Raw genomic sequence first — 19,563 nt, 5'->3', positions numbered from 1 at the left:
GCAACAAAGGACACTTGTTCGCTATGTGGGGCGACTGATACATGGAAACATGCCCTCATTGCATGTCCGATGGCAGCAAGCGTTTGGGCTTTGGCACCAGATGAGTTGGTCCAGCATATGATTGAGCGCGAGGAGGATGGTCCGAAGGAGTGGCTGTTTGCACTACATGAAATATTGACGAATGATCTCTTTGATCGCCTGGTGGTGATGCTCTGGGCACTTTGGTATGCGAGGCGTAAAGCAATTCACGAGAATATATTTCAGGCACCATACTCTGTCAACAGCTTCATATCAAAATATTTGGATGAACTACGAGTGACCCAGCAAAGGCATCCTTCCTCGACCCCTTCTAAAAGCGCCCGACCAGCGCGGTGGCTTGCACCACCATCAGGTTACGCGAAGTTTAACGCCGATGCAACGGTAACCAGAAACGGTGGGACAGTGGGGGTGATCTGTAGAGACGACAGGGGTATGTTTATAGGAGCCTCGACTCTCTCTTTCAGATACATTGTGGATCCCCCGACTTTGGAAGCACTTGCTATTAGAGAGGCACTAGCATTGGCAGATGATCTCTATCTGAGGCGCATCCAAGTGGCGTCGGACTGCAAAACGGTGGTGCAGGACATACACAAGGAGAATTTGGCAAGCTACGGAGCAGTCATTCATGAGATAGTTGAACATTCTTTAGCTTTTGATTTCTGTAATTTCAGTCATGAGTTTACGAGTTCGAATTTTGAAGCTCACAACTTAGCGAAGCATGCTTTATCTTTCGATGGTGGCCGCCATGTTTGGTTAGGTCATCTTGGTAATTTACCATCCGTCCCTGTAAATATTGTAACGACTTAATAAAAGCTTGGTGATGTTGCCTAAAAAAACGAACTCCCGAAGATGTAGGATCATCCGCCTCGTTCCCCGAACTACTGACAGATTTCCATGTAAAAAAAAACCACTGACAGATTTCTGTCCCGTTTCCAGCGTACCTTGATCCTTCGCCACCCGCCATTCTTCCTCCTCGCAAAGATGAGAAGCTAGGTTTTGCGCCCCTCGCCGGACGGTCGTTTCTCCCTCCCTCCACCGCAGGAGGTGCCGCCTGGGGGTACGCGCTTTCTTCTGCTCTTATTTCGATGGTCATTCCCCCCCTGGTTAGATCCACCTAATAAACAAAACAAAATAAACGAAGACCTTCGTGTATGCATTTTGGATTTCAGCCTGGTGAATCCGCCTGACCTGCAAAGCTGGAGAGGCGGGTTTTGATCTCCGTCGGCGACAGGGATGCAGAGTGAACCGGGGTGCGAGAACACATAATAGGAATCTCCACATTAATCTCGATCCATACAAATAGGTAGATGGAGTTGAATTGGTATCCATCTAATGTGTTGTTTTATTGCATCCTCTTATTGCTTACATTCTTTTGACAGATATGGCGACCGAAGAATACGACAGTAGCTATGATGTTGATATTGATGAGTTAGCTATTTCCATGAGGACAGATTTAAATCGACGCATGTCACTAGTTGAGGATCGCGGAAAAGGAAACAGGTGTTGCCCGATATGCAAAATAGTGCACCGCATTCGCCAAACTGACAGTAGTGCATATGAGCCAAGTATTCTTTCAATTGGCCCTTATCATCATTCAGAGTTACCACTTCAAGCTATGGAAGCAGAGAAGTGGATATGTCTAGACTATATTCTTAAACTAAACTGTGAAGTTAGTTTGCGCGGGTGCCTGAGTTTGATTTCTGGACTGGAAAAAGAAGCAAGAGGCTATTACACCGAGGAGATAAACATGGATAGTGAAGAGTTCCTGCAGATGCTTCTACTAGATAGCTGTTTTATTCTTGTGTATCTTGGCAATATATACGCACAAGGTGCTACCGTTGATGATGCGCAAATGACAGAAAACATGATATACGAGGGAAAGAGGGAAGCAAAGGACTTGAGCCACATGGATTCCGCCCCCTGCCAAAGTTTGAGTGGGCACTCAGCAGTGGACATTGAACTAAATCAAATGGACACACATACTGATAGTCGGAACCAGGGGGATTATAGTGGCACTGTAGAATGGTATAATAGTTCTGCTGTATATGACCTACTTTTGTTGGAGAACCAGATTCCCTTCTTCATTGTCAAGACAATTTATCGGTTCTTCTCACGTCATGTGGCAACTACTTGGTTACTCACGAATAACATTTCTGAATTCATGGAAGGCACTCTTTACCATTTCTCGAAAGTAATAACTGAGGCTAATAGGCCAGAAGATTTTTACCATCTGCTGCACCTGTGTCATAAGTACCTGAAACCTAGTCACAAGTTTGAATATGACTATCATCAGTATGCTGCAAATCCTCATCGCTTCCAATTTGTACTTGATGTTAGCCGCAAGATCTTCACTTGTGGAGAGGAGCAAAACATGTTCCATGAGCTAAATTTGTTAAATTCAATGCAGCAGGCCAATCGATGGCGTAGGGCTGTGGAATATCATGAAGCGGGAATGCAGTTCAAGAAAAGGGAGTTTGATGAAAACAATCCTCATTCCCTATTGGACATTAGATTCAGAAAAGGTCTCATGGAATTACCATGTTTGCTGATCGATGATAAGTCTTCTTTGCTATTCAGAAATCTTTTAGCTTTTGAGCAAACATGTCGTCAAGTTGGAGATGACATCACTGCATATTTTGTGCTCATGTCCCAGCTTGCTAGTACGTCAGCTGATGTGGCTCTTCTTGCTCAGAAAGGGATTACAGTGCACCAGATGGAAAGCGATGAGGATGTATCAACTCTCTTCACCAAGCTTTCTGAGTATGTGGCGTTTGACTTCAATGGTGAACACTACCTGAAATCTCTGTGCTGTGTCATGGAAGCACACTACCAAAGTCGTATTAATAGGTGGATGGCATGGCTATGGCACAATCATTTCAGCAACCCATGGTTAGGTTTTGCTGCCATAGCTTCGGTTTTCGTAGTCCTCTGTAGTGTCATGCAAACTGTTCTTGCTTTCTTAGCATACATGGGATGAAGGCATGAATCAACAGATTTGGATTTGAGAGTTAGCATATATGAATCTGATAATTTTTCGATTTGCTGTCACAAAGGGTGTTCTACATTGTTTGCGGAAAGACAAAGGTTCTACAATGAGATTTTTTTTAGAACGGAGACGCACGATGCGTCCGGCTTTAAATTAATAAAGCCCACCAGCAGGCAGCATCCATAGGTAATACATAACAGGGACAACAGTTTAACAAGCTAAAATGGCCGAAGCCAAAAAACAAAGGACAAGCAGCTGACCGCCGCCAGGAGATATAACATAAATAGCAGTGCGACAGGCAGCCAGCCAAAGGGTAGCCAAAAAAGCTCCAAAAGCACCAACTTAGGCTCGGGCCTCAACTTGGATCGTGCGGATCCGCTCCATGGCTTCCCGCATCCGATCCGCATCACGCCGTTTCCCCAACGGAGTCCATGTCTGTAGGAACACATGGCATTTGAAAATAATGTCAGCAGGGTGGTTAGGGAACTTGTGTTCGATCGTCATCTTATTGCGAATGGTCCAAAGAGACCAGCACAGCGCCCCTACGCATCGCCACAATACACGACCGAAACTGCCCCTATACGCAAGAAGGAGCCTACGCAGGTCCGACGTCGAGTTGGGGTTCCAGGTTTGGTCGAAAGCCGAACGGACGACACTCCAGGCGAAACGGGCCAGGTGGCACTTGAAAAAGATATGGTTGGCATCTTCATGCTGACCATAGAGCGTGCAAGTACCATCCGAAGGGCCATGTCTAATGGCAATGTTGTTGGAAGAAGGAAGGCGATCTCGGAAGAGTTGCCAAAGGAAAATTTTGATCTTCAGAGGGATGGCCGCTTTCCATAGCCCCCTAGCTATGTCTAGTGACGGTCCTTCGGTCATCTTGTTGTAGAGGGATTGGACCGAGAACTTCCCAGAGTTCGTGAGGGACCAAGAGACCGTGTCCTTCTCGGGGAGAAGAGTGAAGCCTTGCACCTTAGCTAGGAGCCCATCCCAGCTGGCGCGTTCATGAGTGAGGAGTGGCCTTTTGAAGGAGATGGCGGGAGGGTTACATCTAAGCGCATCGGCCACCATAATGTCAACGTTGGTAGCCAGTTGGTAGATGGCAAAATGGCTCTGCCAGAGGGGCTCCGGACCAAGCCAGTGGTCGAGCCAAAACCGCGTAGAAGCCCCATTATTAACATTGAACTTGGCTCCGAGAGTGAAGGCAGGCTTAACAGCCTGGATGTCGTTCCAAAAAGACGACCCCTTCGCCTTTGAGGCAAAAAAATTTCCGTCCGGAAAGTATTTGGCCCGGAGGATTTCAGCCCAGAGCCCTTGCTCGTTTTGGGAAAGTTTCCAGATCCACTTGGCAAGGAGCGGCACATTCATAAGTTTGGAGTTCAGGATCCCGAGACCACCAAATTTCTTGGGGCGGCAAAGCACCGCCCACTTGATAAGGTGGTATTTCTTCTTGGTCCCAGTTCCTTCCCAAAAGAACTTAGACCTGGGTGTGTCCAGTTTGGCGTGAACACCGTCGGCCAACAGGAACATGCCCATAGTAAATAGGGGCAGGGAAGACAGACTGGAATTAGTCAGAATCAGCCTAGCCGCAGAGGAAAGAAACCTGCCACGCCAGGGGCTAACCCGATTCGCCACCTTGCCATATAAGGGTTCCCATTCGAGGATTGAGATGTGTTTGTCCGAGATAGGGAGCCCTAAGTACTTAAATGGAAAACTCCCTAGTTTGCAATTAAGTAGGTTGGCAATGCGGGTGGCCTGGTGATCGTCCATCCCTATGGCGATCACCTCGCTTTTAGCAAAGTTAATCTTCAGGCCAGATATGATCTCAAAAGCGAGGAGGATGAGCTTGATCGAGGCTATACTAATATCGTCAGGTTCGAAAAGGAGCAGGGTGTCGTCCGCGTATTGGAGGTGGGTGATCCCGCCGGGGCACAGGTGTGGGACCACGCCCCGGACGTGGCCCGCGGCCTTGGACTTGTGAACCATGGTCGAGAGGGCATCAGCGACAAAATTGAAGATGAGAGGCGAGGAGGGGTCACCTTGTCTGAGCCCACATTTGTTACGGAAGAAATTCCCAATTTCTCCGTTAATAGATACCGCTGTCTGGCCTCCCGAGACCAGCTGCATAGTGCGGTGGATGAATCCCGACTCGAATCCCTTCCGAGTGAGAACTTCTCGAATGAACTCCCAGTTCACTCGGTCGTAAGCTTTCTCGAAGTCCAGCTTAAAAAGCACGGCCGGATGGCGTGTGCGTTTAAGTTCGTGAAAAATCTCCTGCAAGACCACCGGGCCTTCCAGGATGTTACGGCCTTTGAGGAAGCCGGACTGGCTGCGGTCGATCACACGTTGGGCAACCGGAGCCAGCCGCGTGGTGTAAGCCTTGGAGCAGATCTTGAAGGGGACGTTGATAAGAGTTATAGGACGGTATTGCTTAATCGTATCGGCCCTCTTTACTTTGGGAATGAGACTGATGACGCCATAGTTAAGGCGCGAAATGTCAACTGTACCTAGTGCAAAACCATTAATGATATCGTAGAACGTGTCCTTAAGCGCCGGCCAAAACCGCCGGAAGAAAATCACCGGCCATCCGTCCGGCCCAGGCGCGGTTTCAGTTTTCATCGAGCTAAGCGCTTCATCAATCTCCTGAGTGGAAAAAGTTAAAGCGAGCCCGTCGTTTTCGGCCTGAGAGACCCGTGATTCTTCTCCCCAGAAGTCGTCACGCAGGCGCAGGCCCTTCCCCTCTGCCGTACCCAGGAGAGAGAGGAAGAAATCGTAGATGTGTCTCGAGATCTCAGCCTGGCTAACCAGAACCCCCTGGTCCGATTGCAGTCGCGAGATCGTGCATTTCCGTTTACGGCCATTGGCAAAGGCGTGAAAGTAGCCGGTGTTCGCATCCCCCTTGGTGACCCACTTGACACCACCCCGGCGGCTACAATGAGATTCGGTGGTGCATCTACTGCAAATCCTCAATCTCATGATTTGAACAGCATTTGTTCCATGACATATATATTGATAGATAAGTAATAAAGGGTCACAAGACTGTCAAGACCCCCGTTGATGGAGGTGTCCATGTTGAATCGTTAGAATGGAGGGCCAGGACAAATATGGCAACGTCCTCGATCTGGCAACATGGCAAGATAGTTGGTGCCATGGCAAGTTGAGTTTACCTTGGCGGCTTTCATCTTGGCACCAATCAGTTAGTCAAAATTTACTAGGATCAGCGTCAGGAAGAAGGAATTTCAGCAGTTGACCTGGGTATCTTAGGGAATGCCAGACCCCTATGAAATGGTTGATATGGCGCAATCTGCGCCATACTAGAATATAGTGATACCGTAATAGCTCGGGATAGGAGCTCATGAACCACAGAAGCAAAGACCACGCTTTACAGAGGTGAGCACTGCGGCAAAAATAAAGTGCCCAAGTTCTCGCATGTATTTTAAATATGCTATTGCTGCTTTTTGCAACCTGCAGGGAGAATTTATTCATATATTTTCTCTTCGATGTTTGTCACGAGAAGTGTTCGGGCCTCAACTAGTTCCCCAATGTTTGATGTGTTTGAGAGCTGTTTGTTTGGTATGCAGGCATGCATGTACACTTAGGTAGTGAAAAAACTGCATAATCTATCCATTTTTTTTTCGGAGACATAATCGATAGGTCTTTATTAGTAGTAACATACTGTTTGATAGATGTTGCTTTACAAAGCCAGTAGCAAAACGCGGGTACATTATTTATCCTTATTTTATACCAGATGACGATCCACATGTTCACATCTTGACAGGGATCCGCTGGAGATGCAAGTTACTCGGCAGCACTTGCCCTCCTAACAACGCTTCTCGTCCTTGGTGACCCCGCTCGCACGAACGGCCTTGGAAGCACAAGGTGGGACGTAGGGAGGATGGAATATTGGCTGCGTGATGGCGTATATCTTGGATTCGGAGCGACCGCCGTTCTCCTCTAATTAAAAAGAAAAAGCAAACTCTTGGATCAAATGAAGGTACATAAGGGGGTAGGAGATGCTGTGCTGAATCGAACCGTCCGTACCTGGGGTATTCATGATACCGTGGTCGCGCAGAACGTTGTCCTTGGGGAGGACTGGAGGAACATCTCTCCCTGCAGCAGCAGCAGCGGAAGAGATCACCAGCAACAGCACGGCTGAGACGAGAGCTACTTTGTTGATCGCCATCGTTGGGGTTATCTGCACCGGGGAGTTGCTCTGCGGCCAAATTTATACCCGATGGATCGCTGTGGTCATTACGCGGGGAGTATGAGGACGGCACATGCCTATGATCTAAGCGAGCATTAACACGCGCCGTGTAGCATAGCATGTGGCGAGGGAGAATCAAAATCTCCAGCTAGGACAACTGAACCTTAATTTCCTACACTCGCCGTGTAGCATAGCATGTGGTGAGGGAGAATCAAAATCTCCAGCAAATTACCTCATTTCATTGCTGTGGAATGTATTGCACACAAACTTTTCAAAATTGCACTAAGTCCATGTGCAATGAAAGGTGCTTATATAAATAAACCAGGCAAAGTATCAAGTGAAAACGGCTATTCAGTGAAAATTAAAAACTATCGTCGTACGCCATCTGATCCAGGACGTACGGTGCACAGCAAAGGTGGGAACCTAACTAGCCATTTAATCACAGTTTTACAGACAGACTGCAGCGCCGCTCCTCTGGCGACGGCGACCCGGAGGCCGCAGCCCTGACGCGGCAGCGTCTACACGCGCTGGCGGCGACGGCGGTAGCCCCACGCAACGGCGACCTGATGGCTACCGTGATGGCCCCGCGCCACGGCGACCTCGGCGGCCCAGCCGACCTGGCGCTGCCCTCAGGCGACCTGGTGCTGGCCCATGCGAGGGATATCCGGCGACCGCGGTGCTGCCTCCCTGCTACGGCTTCCCGGTGGCTTGCCCTTTCAAGCTGATGTTTCTGTAAGTGAATGATAATGGTGTTTTGCTGCAACTGAATGACTGGGTTGTACAATACAGACAAGTCCTTGTTGTTTTGCTGCATCTGAATGAAAGTGGGTGTACAGAAACTACTTGAATGGATGTGGTTATACAAGAAATCTTTGGCCTTTTGCTATTGTTGTACATACTGAAATTGCAGATTTACTGAATGAATGTGAATTGGTTCTAGAAATATGTCTTGTCTGCGGTGAGCTGAAATCTCTGTGGTATTGTCTATGACAAATTCAGGATAGACGAGGCTCTCACTCTCCATTCAAATCCATCTTGGGTTCATCCCCCTTCTTTGTTCGGAATCCTGAATTTGCACAAAGGAAACACCTCCAGACTATCACATTATCTTTTAGTCTTGTTCTGTCCAATTCGAACTGAAAAACCAACGTTGTGTGCATAAGCCTTGTAAAACTCCTCGACTGCTTTCATACTGTCGAATGTCATTCCTACAGTTGGCTTTAAGTTCTCATCGCATATGAGTGTACATGATGAAATCTAAAAATTACAAAACACATTAGTCATACAAGTTACTACTCCCTCCGTTCCGAATTACTCGTCGCAGAAATGAATGTATCTAGATGTATTTTAGTTCTAGATACATTCATTTCTGTGGCGAGTAATTTGGAACTGAGGGAGTATTTGTTAGTGCAATTTGAACCGAGTTGTGGTGATAATGATACTCATCCATGGCTCTTTTTTTGGGTGTACCGAAGCTATCCAAATTGATCGGGGGAGGATGTATTTCCATATTATGGCGGCCGGCCTCATTGCAATTATGGGTTTGCAAAACCAAATCACCACCAAGCTAAGGGAAACAACCATGGCAATGGCATTGGCGTCATCATTTTGTATCAATGCAGGAAGAAAAACAATTATCAAAAAGAAAAATCTACTGCTCACCTTTGTAGTACTACCAGGAGGCAGGTGGATGGCAGGGGACAGAGGATCGGTGACACCATTGCTTAGGGCAAGGCCAACGTGCCACCGTGGACAGCTGCCCCAGCTATCCACATAGGCTCGGGTGGTCCTAAACTGCTCAACGTGCTGCCTGCAGATCAAAACGGATGCTTGCAGAGGAGGCCGGCTCCTCCCTGACCAAAGAAGCAAAAAGGTGAGAGAAGGGTAGAAAAGAAGAGAAAGATGAGCATACACTGGTACAGAGTAGGCATGCTCTCGGTTCATGCTTGAAAAAGATTACGAAGAGAGAGAGAAAGTGGACCCTGGTGAAGCAGCTGTTGCATTGGGAGTTTATTTTATAGTACTACTGCTCAACATACTTTATCTAGGTGGAGAAGATGAGGCTATACCTTACGGATGCTTCCATTGCTCATGCCCTTATAATGAGCCGTAGTGACGCATGCTCTGGAAGGCTAGTCACAACCGGCATAGAGCAATGGCTCAAGGGCTCATTATATTTATAGGTTACAACCTCTAAAACGATGACTGAGGCGTCTGAGGAGACCGAGCCGCCGCCGCCGGAGCCATCGCCCGCGCCTCCGACCACGGTGAACGAGGAATCAGCCGAGGAACTGCAGGAGCGAGCACCGCCGCCGGAACGAAAATATAAAATAGCACAGCTGCACCGGGGCCCTCTCTATCTAGCCATCCATTCTGCGCATCGCGATTCGTGCAAACACATTTTTCTTTTTTGTTTCTCTCACATAAAACATATTTTGAAGTTCAAACCTTTGCAGCGTAGCAAAGTTTTCTATCTAGAATCTAGGATAAATCTTTTAGATTTTTTTGTCAAATATAAATATACAAAAACGATTTTTTTAATGTAAAAAATCATTTTTTGTATATTTATGTTTGACAAAAAATTCTGAAAGATTTATCCTAGATTCTAGATGGAAAGCTTTGCCACGCTGCAAAGGTTTGAACTTCAAGACATCTTTTATGTGAGAGAAACAAAAAAGAGAAATTTTCATACGAAAAGTTAGTTGTGTTGCACAGATCTTAAAGCAATATTGGACAACCAGGATACCAGGGCCGGGGTGCAGCTGTTCTAAAAATCCACGTCCGCCGCCGGAACCATCTCCGCTATTCACGCAGGCACGTGAGGGGGATGGAGAGTGGGTGGTGGTTGTGCCGCCGCCGCCGGCATCACCTCTGCCAATCAAGCCGGCGCTTGGGGGCGTGGTTCCGGCTGCCTTGCCACCGTCTCCGGTGCTGCCGCGGCCGCCAGGTTGTGCTGGCTCCGAGTCTGATTCTGATCTGGATCAGGATCCGTCTGCCAAACCATCGGATGTAGTGCGTTGGAGGATTCGTTTCAAAGATGACCGGAGGGTGGAGATCTGACGGGATGGTTTCGTATACATGCACCCGCGCTCAAGCTGGACGACGGTGAGGGATGAGGAGCACGACTTTCTGGCCGGACGGTACCTGCATGCCGGTGAGATGATTCATACAGGTATGCGTCTGCATATTGATTTCTTCGAAATTCTTGTGCTGGATTGCTTGCAGGTTTCTTCTAGCGGGGAGGAGCAGATCGAGATCGTCGATCTAACCACTTCGGAGCATCAAATCATGAGACCGAATCCAGGGATTGGAGGAAGGTTTTGTGTGCTTGTTGATGGCGAAGAAGAGGATGTCGAGGATTGTCACCCGGTTGCAGCCAAAGACCCAAAGAAGACCGTGTCTTCGTCGTCGTTGGTGGACAGATGTTGTTGCGCCTTCATCCAAGTTTATGCCGGGAGAGAGGCGCAAGGACAAGAGGAGCCCCGCGCCAAGGCCGGCGGCGGGCTGCAAACCAGCGGCGATGGCGATCAAGCCGTGGGAAGGGCCCCTTCCTAAGGTAAGTTTGCCTCATGTCACCTTATCGGATTTCTTTCCGGTAGATGGGTGGACAAAGGTCACCCGAAAAAAGAAAAAGAAAGTGTTTCCGGCGAAGGTTCACTCGCCGCCGGCGGCCGTCGGTCCCGGTGAGATCCGGGCGGCGCGATACGTGCGTTTGAATCAGATTTGTGCTGACACTGGGTTGGAGCTCGTTGTTCCGAGTCTGGGGCCGGGGCGGACTGGGTGTGAGGCCCAGTCCGTGACCCAGAGGCTGGACGCGAGCAACGTGGCCCATGGGCCGTTGCATGAGCTGCTGTTGGACTCCGTGTCCCCCCATGCACGTTCGGCAATCACGATCAGGAGGATCGCTAGACCGGGGTTTCCTAAACTACCGCCGGGTCGTGCTAGGAGGATTCCTCCGCTTTGATCGATCTCAGCTAGGACCATGGCGGGTCGCGGAAGGGGTCTACCGCCGCCGATCAAGCCTGCTCTCCCGTCGCAAAAGCCGCCGCCTTCGCATAAGCCGCTGCCTCCGGCGCCGAGGCCTGCCCCGCCGCCGCCGGCCAGGGCCGTACCTCCGCCCAAGGCCGCGCCGCACCTGGCGAAGGCTGCGCTGGCCAAGGCCACGCCTCCGGCCGCTAGGGCTGGGCCGACCCAGTCCGGGCCTCCTCAACACCGCCCGCCCATGCATCCATAGAACATCCAGCAGCAGCAGCAAGTGCAGCAGCAGCACGTGGTGCAGGACGGTCGGCCTAGGGCGTCGTACGCTCACGCCGGAGGTCACAGGACTCACGCGGCCAGAGTTGCCGGTGGCGGATATGCAAACCGGGACCCCCCGCATGGGCGTTGGGGCGATGATGGATACAATGTCTACGGGGAAGGCCAACATCGTGGTTCCTCGTCAACGGGAGGCGGGCGTGGGTTCGCTTGGCAGAGTGATGACACTGCAGAAAAACCGTTTTACGGTCCCCCTGGAGGCTTTGTTGAGGGGGTTTCTGGCCCTGACTACCGGCAGAGAGGTGGCTACAGAGGTCATCGTGGTGGTCGCGGTGGTCGGAACCGGTACCGCCAAACTCCACCTCCTGTCGTTGTCGAGCCGCCGACGTCCTCGGGGGTGATTGTTTCTAGCCAGACGCCAGATTTGTCCAGTCAGGTTTTGGAGGCGGTGACGGCACTAGCTAACGCTGACATACCTGTGACTGAGCATGTGCCTACCGTTACCGCCGATGCCACCGACAAGTCCGACGTGGACAGAGCTTCGAGGTGGGCTCGAAAAAAGGAAAAGATGCTATGCTACCGTTGTGGAGAGAGAGGCCACTTCATTGCCGACTGCATGACTGAGTTATGTGATACGTGTCTCAAGCCAACACATGACACGAGGGAGTGCCCCGTTTTACGTGATCAGATGCCGAGTATTATCATCTATGGTGTTTATTGTGCTGAGCTGATGTTCTTTGAGTCTCCTAGCGCGAGGGAGATAACTGAGGAGCCTCAGAGCACAACCACGGGGATTGTAAAGGTCACGAAGGGTGATGTGTCTGAGGCGCAGATTATTCATAGGCTCAGTGAGTTAGCTCCGGGTTATTTTCAGTGGGAGCTCTCTCCTCTCGAGGCCAATTCATATAAGGCTGATTTCCCTTCAACAGAGGACTTGGAGCGTCTTCTGAGCTTTGGGTTGTGCAAAGTTCTTGGTGTTGGGGAACGTAGCAGAATTTTAAAATTTTCTACGCATCACCAAGATCAATCTATGGAGTCATCTAGCAACGAGGGAGAGAGGAGTGCATCTACATACCCTTGTAGATCGCGCGCAGAAGCGTTCAAGAGAACGGGGTTGAGGGAGTCGTACTCGACGTGATTCAAATCACCGATGACCTAGTGCCGAACGGACGGCACCTCCATGTTCAACACACGTACGGTTAGGAAGACGTCTCCTCCTTCTTGATCCAGCAAGGGGGAAGGAGAGGTTGATGAAGATCCAGTAGCACGACGGCGTGGTGGTGGATGCAGCAGGATCCCGGCAGGGCTTCGCCAAGCGCAAGCGGGGAGGAGAGGTGTTACGGAGGGAGAGGGAGGCACCAAGAGCAAGGGGTGCGGCTTCCCTCCATCCCCCCTCTTTATATAGGGGCCTTGGGGGGGTGCCGGCCTTAGGGAGATGGATCTCCAAGGGGGCGGCGGCCAAGGGTGGCTTCCCCCCAAGCCAAGTGGGGGGGGGGGCGCCCCCACCCCATAGGGTTTCCCAACCCTAGGCGCAGGGCAGGCCCAAGGGGGGGGGGGCGCACCAGCCCACTAGGGGCTGCTTCTCCACCCAATTCAGCCCATGGGGCCCTCCGGGATAGGTGGCCCCACCCGGTGGACCCCCGGGACCCTTCCGGTGGTCCCGGTACAATACCGATGACCCCCGAAACCTTCCCGATGGCCGAAACTGGACTTCCTATATATAAATCTTTACCTCCGGACCATTCCGGAACTCCTCTTGACGTCCGGGATCTCATCCGGGACTCCGAACAACTTTCGGGTTACTGCATACTAATATCTCTACAACCCTAGCGTCACCGAACCTTAAGTGTGTAGACCCTACGGGTTCGGGAGACATGCAGACATGACCGAGACGCCTCTCCGGTCAATAACCAATAGCGGGATCTGGATATCCATGTTGGCTCCCACATGCTCCACGATGATCTCATCGGATGAACCACGATGTCGAGGATTCAATCAATCCGTATACAATTCCCTTTGTCAATCGGCACGTTACTTGCCCGAGACTTGATCGTCGGTATCCCAATACCTCGTTCAATCTCGTTACCGGCAAGTCACTTTACTCGTGCCGTAATGCATGATCCTGTGATCAACCACTTGGTCACATTGAGCTCATTATGATGATGCATTACCGAGTGGGCCCAGAGATACCTCTCCATCATACGGAGTGACAAATCCCAGTCTCGATTCATGCCAACCCAACAGATACTTTCGGAGATACCTGTAATGTACCTTTATAGTCACCCAGTTACGTTGTGACGTTTGGCACACCCAAGGCACTCCTACGGTATCCGGGAGTTGCACAATCTCATGGTCTAAGGAAATGATACTTGACATTCGGAAAAGCTACAGCAAACGAACTACACGATCTTTGAGCTATGCTTAGGATTGGGTCTTGTCCATCACATCATTCTCCTAATGATGTGATCCCGTTATCAATGACATCCAATGTCCATAGTCAGGAAATCATGACTATCTTTTGATCAACGAGCTAGTCAACTAGAGGCTCACTAGGGACGTGTTGTGGTCTATGTATTCACACATGTATTACGATTTCTGGATAACACAATTATAGCATGAACAATAGAAAATTATCATGAACAAAGAAATATAATAATAACCATTTTATTATTGCCTCTAGGGCATATTTCCAACAGTCTCCCACTTACACTAGAGTCAATATTCTAGTTACACTGTGATGAATCGAACACCCATGCAGTTCTGGTGTTGATCATGTTTTGCTTTAGGGAGAGGTTTAGTCAACGGAGCTGCCACATTCAGGTCCGTATGTACTTTACAAATCTTTATGTCTCCATTTTGAACACTTTCACGAATGGAGTTGAAGCGACGCTTGATATGCCTGGTCTTCCTGTGAAACCTGGGCTCCTTGGCAAGGGCAATAGCTCCAGTGTTGTCACAGAAGAGAGTCATCAGGCCCGACGCATTCGGTATGACTCCTAGGTCGGTAATGAACTCCTTCACCCAGACTGCTTCTTGTGCTGCCTCCGAGGCTGCCATATACTCCGCTTCACATGTAGATCCCGCCACAACGCTTTGCTTGCAACGGCACCAGCTTACTGCCCCACCATTCAAAATATACACGTATCCGGTTTGTGACTTAGAGTCATCCAGATCTGTGTCGAAGCTAGCATCGACGTAACCCTTTACGACGAGCTCTTCGTCACCTCCATACATGAGAAACATATCCTTAGTCCTTTTCAGGTACTTCAGGATATTTTTGACCGCTGTCTAGTGTTCCATGCTGGAATTACTTTGGTACCTTCCTACCAAACTTACAGCAAGGTTTACATCAGGTCTGGTACACAACATAGCATACATGATAGACCCTATGGCCGAGGCATAGGGGACGACACTCATCTTTTCTCTATCTTCTGCCGTGGTCGGTCATTGAGCCGTGCTCAATCTCGTACCTTGCAATACAGGCAAGAACCCCTTCTTTGACTGATCCATTTTGAACTTCTTCAATATCCTGTCAAGGCACGTACTCTGTGAAAGACCAATGATGCGTCTCGATCTATCTCTATAGATCTTGATGCCTAATATATAAGCAGCTTCTCCAAGGTCCTTCATTGAAAAACACTTGTTCAAGTAGGCCTTTATGCTTTCCAAGAATTCTATATCATTTCCCATCAACAATATGTCATCCACATACAATATGAGAAATGCTACAGAGCTCCCACTCACTTTCTTGTAAATGCAGGCTTCTCCATAAGTCTGCGTAAACCCAAATGCTTTGATCATCTCATCAAAACGAATGTTCCAACTCCGAGATGCTTGCACCAGCCCATAAATCGAGCGTTGGAGCTTGCACACCTTGTCAGCATTCTTAGGATCGACAAAACCTTCCGGCTGCATCATATACAATTCTTCCTTAAGGAAACCATTAAGGAATGCCGTTTTGACGTCCATTTGCCATATCTCATAATCATAGAATGCGGCAATTGCTAACATGATTCGGACGGACTTCAGCTTCACTACGGGTGAGAAAGTCTCATCGTAGTCAACCCCTTGAACTTGTCGATAACCCTTAGCGACAAGCCGAGCTTTATAGATGGTCACATTACCATCCGCGTCTGTCTTCTTCTTAAAGATCCATTTATTTTCTATGGCTCACCGATCATCGGGCAAGTCAGTCAAAGTCCATACTTCGTTTTCATACATGGATCCTATCTCGGATTTCATGGCTTCCAGCCATTTGTCGGAATCCGGGCCTGCCATCGCTTCTTCATAGTTCGAAGGTTCACCATTGTCTAACAACATGATTTCCAAGACAGGGTTGCCGTACCACTATGGTGCGGAACGTGTCCTCATGGACCTACGAAGTTCAGTAGTAACTTGATCTGAAGTTTCATGATCATCATCATTAACTTCCTCTCTAGTCGGTGCAGGCACCTCAGGAACATTTTCTTGAGCTGCACCACTTACCGGTTCAAGAGCTAATACTTCATCAAGTTCTACTTTCCTCCCACTTATTTCTTTCGAGAGAAACTCTTTCTCTAGAAAGGACCCATTCTTGGCAACAAAGATCTTGCCTTCGGATCTGAGGTAGAAGGTATACCCAACAGTTTCTTTAGGGTATTCTATGAAGACACATTTTTCCGACTTGGGTTCGAGCTTTTCAGGTTGAAGTTTCTTGACATAAGCATCACATCCCCAAACTTTTAGAAACGACAGCTTAGGTTTCTTCCCAAACCATAATTCATACGGTGTCGTCTCAACGGATTTCGACGGAGCCCTATTTAAAGTGAATACGGCAGTCTCTAAAGCATAGCCCCAAAATGACAGCGGTAAATCGGTAAGAGACATCATAGATCGCACCATATCCAATAGAGTGCGATTACGACTTTCGGACACACCATTATGCTGAGGTGTTCCAGGCGGCGTGAGTTGTGAAACTATTCCACACTTTCTTAAGTGTGTGCCAAATTTGTGACTCCAGTATTCTCCCCCACGATCTGGTCGCAAGAACTTGATTTTCTTGTCACGTTGATTCTCAACCTCACTCTGAAATTCCTTGAACTTTTCAAAGATCTCAGACTTGTGTTTCATTAAGTAGACATACCCATATCTACTCAAGTCATCAGTGAGGGTGAGAACATAACGATAGCCACCGCGAGCCTCAACACTCATTGGACCGCACACATCAGTATGTATGATTTCCAATAAGTTGGTTGCTCGCTCCATTATTCCTGAGAACGGAGTCTTGGTCATTTTACCCATGAGGCATGGTTCGCATGTGTCAAATGATTCGTAATCAAGAGACTCTAAAAGTCCATCTGCATGGAGCTTCTTCATGCGTTTGACACCTATGTGACCAAGGCGGCAGTGCCACAAGTATGTGGGACTATCATTATCAACCTTACATCTTTTGGTATTCACACTATGAATATGTGTAGCATTACGCTCGAGATTCATTAAGAATAAACCATTCACCATCGGAGCATGACCATAAAACATATCTCTCATATAAATAGAACAACCATTATTCTCGGATTTAAATGAGTAGCCATCTCAAACTAAACGAGATCCTGATACAATGTTCATGCTCAAAGCTGGCACTAAATAACAATTATTGAGGTTTAAAACTAATCCCGTAGGTAAATGTAGAGGCAGTGTGCCGACGGCGATCACATCGACCTTGGAACCATTCCCGACGCGCATCGTCACCTCGTCCTTCGCCAGTCTTCGCTTATTCCGCAACTCCTGCTTTGAGTTACAAATGTGAGCAACCACACCGGTATCGAATACCCAGGAGCTACTACGAGTACTAGTAAGGTACACATCAATTACATGTATATCACATATACCTTTAGTGTTGCCGGCCTTCTTGTCCGCTAAGTTTTTGGGGCAGTTCCGCTTCCAGTGACCACTTCCCTTGCAATAAAAACACTCAGTCTCGGGCTTGGGTCCATTCTTTGGCTTCTTCCCGGCAGCTTGCTTACCGGGCGCGGCAACTCCCTTGCCGTCCTTCTTGAAGTTCTTCTTACCCTTGCCTTTCTTGAACTTAGTGGTTTTATTCACCATCAACACTTGATGTTCCTTTTTGATTTCCACCTCTGCTGATTTCAGCATTGAATACACCTTAGGAATGGTCTTTTCCATCCCCTGCATATTGAAGTTCATCACAAAGCTCTTGTAGCTCGGTGGAAGCGACTGAAGGATTCTGTCAATGACCGCGTCATCGGGGAGATTAACTCCCAGCTGAGTCAAGCGGTTATGCAACCCAGGCATTCTGAGTATGTGCTCACTGACAGAACTATTTTCCTCCATCTTACAGCTGAAGAACTTGTTGGAGACTTCATATCTCTCGACCCGGGTGAGGGAGTCCTGGATTAGGGGGTGTTCGGGTAGCCGGACTATACCTTCAGCCGGACTCCTGGACTATGAAGATACAAGATTGAAGACTTCGTCCCGTGTCCGGATGGGACTTTCCTTGGCGTGGAAGGCAAGCTTGGCGATGCGGATATTCAAGATCTCCTACCATTGTAACCGACTTTGTGTAACCCTAACCCTATCCGGTGTCTATATAAACCGGAGGGTTGTAGTCCGTAGGGGATCAACTCCATACACAATCATACCATAGGCTAGCTTCTAGGGTTTAGCCTCCTTGATCTCGTGGTAGATCTACTCTTGTACTACCCATATCTTCAATATTAATCAAGCAGGAGTAGGGTTTTACCTCCATCGAGAGGGCCTGAACCTGGGTAAAACAAAGTGTCCCATGTCTCCTGTTACCATCCGACCTAGACGCACAGTTCGGGACCCCCTACCCGAGATCCGCCGGTTTTGACACCGACATTGGTGCTTTCATTGAGAGTTCCTTTGTGCCGTCACAATCAGGAAGGATGCCTTCTCCTGACTTCAAAGACGGCGCCGTTGCTAAGGGAGCCTTGGCTATCGGCCAAACCCTCCGGCTAGGTGGTTTCCTCATGACCGCCTGTTCGGCTGTTGCACCGACGGTGACCTCTCGGGTCGTCAAAAGCAACCTACACGTCAGCTCGGAACTCGTTCAGCAGCTAGATCCAATGGAGCTCTCTTTTGTAAACGGGCTCCTGGATCATATCGCCGCCCTGGGGGTCACTACGGATTATGACCAGGTTGGGCTTAAACCCGATCTAAGAGAAATTAACTCTCCCCAAGTCACCCACCACGTTGCCGTGGTAGAGGCACAGTGCGGCGACCCTTCATCTATTTTAAGGATCAGCTACGTCTGAATTCCCGACCCCTCCAAGACGGATACCCACGGAGAGGAGGATGTAACTCAAGACCTGAGCTTAGGATCAGGCAACGGGCCAGACTCGCTGGACAACATCCAAGAATCTGAACTTCAGAGTTCGGAAACTCTTTGGCCTCCGAATCTTGGATTGGGTGAAGTCTCAGATTCAACAACACCCACCCACCCGAATATAAGCGATCTCTCCCAAGTCAGGCAGAGGCCCGATGAAACAGTACATCATTATTGGGCCAGATTCCTCCTGGTTATGAACAGGATAACGGACTGCCGCGAGGAAGACGCAATATCAATCTTCTGTAGTAATTGCACGGACGAGGGAATCCTTAACGCCATAAGTCGCCGTGATATTACACGCTTCGCTGATTTGGCGTTCATAGTACAAAAGTACTGTGCGATGGAAAGTGCCTGGAAAACCGAAATAAAATTTTGGGATAATCCGGCCTTGAATAATAATCCCGTACGAACTAAGAGGGTGCATCATCATAAGACACCCGGAGTAAATAGCAAAAAGCCAAAACCCTCTACAGGGCATGGGACCGTACTGAAAAGGTGGCTTGATGGACCCTGTAGAATTCACAGTACAGAGGACGCCACACCAACTCACAGCCTTAGAGCGTGTTGGATACTCCGACAGGTAGCCAAAATTGGCGAGGACCTCTTAAATCGGGAGGCCGCAGAAAGCCAGCCCGAGGACACCAGTACCGTTCTCACAGTCTTCGAGACTTTCGCATCAAACAATATGCGAAAAAGAACACTCCGCAGCCTCGTCGAAGTCTATCAAATTGC

At 48.9% G+C, this 19,563-nt stretch overlaps 1 protein-coding gene and 1 long non-coding RNA gene across 2 annotated transcripts; one reads left to right on the top strand and one right to left on the bottom strand.

The window, feature by feature from the left end:
* Window positions 1–899: 899 nt before the first annotated feature.
* LOC123099246 (UPF0481 protein At3g47200) lies at window positions 900–3,055 on the top strand. The gene is made up of 3 exons (XM_044521454.1): window positions 900–1,096; window positions 1,209–1,342; window positions 1,419–3,055. The coding sequence occupies exon 3, from the start codon at window positions 1,421–1,423 to the stop codon at window positions 3,014–3,016; it is 1,596 nt and encodes a 531-aa protein (XP_044377389.1). The 5' UTR covers window positions 900–1,096; window positions 1,209–1,342; window positions 1,419–1,420; the 3' UTR covers window positions 3,017–3,055.
* Window positions 3,056–6,652: 3,597 nt separating this feature from the next.
* LOC123099158 (uncharacterized) lies at window positions 6,653–7,277 on the bottom strand. The gene is made up of 2 exons (XR_006448104.1): window positions 7,067–7,277; window positions 6,653–6,979 (listed from the first exon to the last, which is right to left on the bottom strand). It is a non-coding gene; the product is annotated as an uncharacterized lncRNA (long non-coding RNA).
* Window positions 7,278–19,563: the final 12,286 nt, after the last annotated feature.

This window comes from Triticum aestivum, chromosome 1A (genome assembly GCF_018294505.1).
Source record: "Triticum aestivum cultivar Chinese Spring chromosome 1A, IWGSC CS RefSeq v2.1, whole genome shotgun sequence".
Lineage (NCBI taxonomy): Eukaryota > Viridiplantae > Streptophyta > Magnoliopsida > Poales > Poaceae > Triticum > Triticum aestivum.
Note: the sequence above shows the minus strand (reverse complement) of the source record. Positions and strands in the feature narration are given on the sequence as shown.

Excerpts from the sequence above, each read along its gene's own strand:
- LOC123099246 (XM_044521454.1), top strand. The coding sequence starts at position 1,421 with ATGGCGACCGAAGAATACGACAGTAGCTATGATGTTGATATTGATGAG.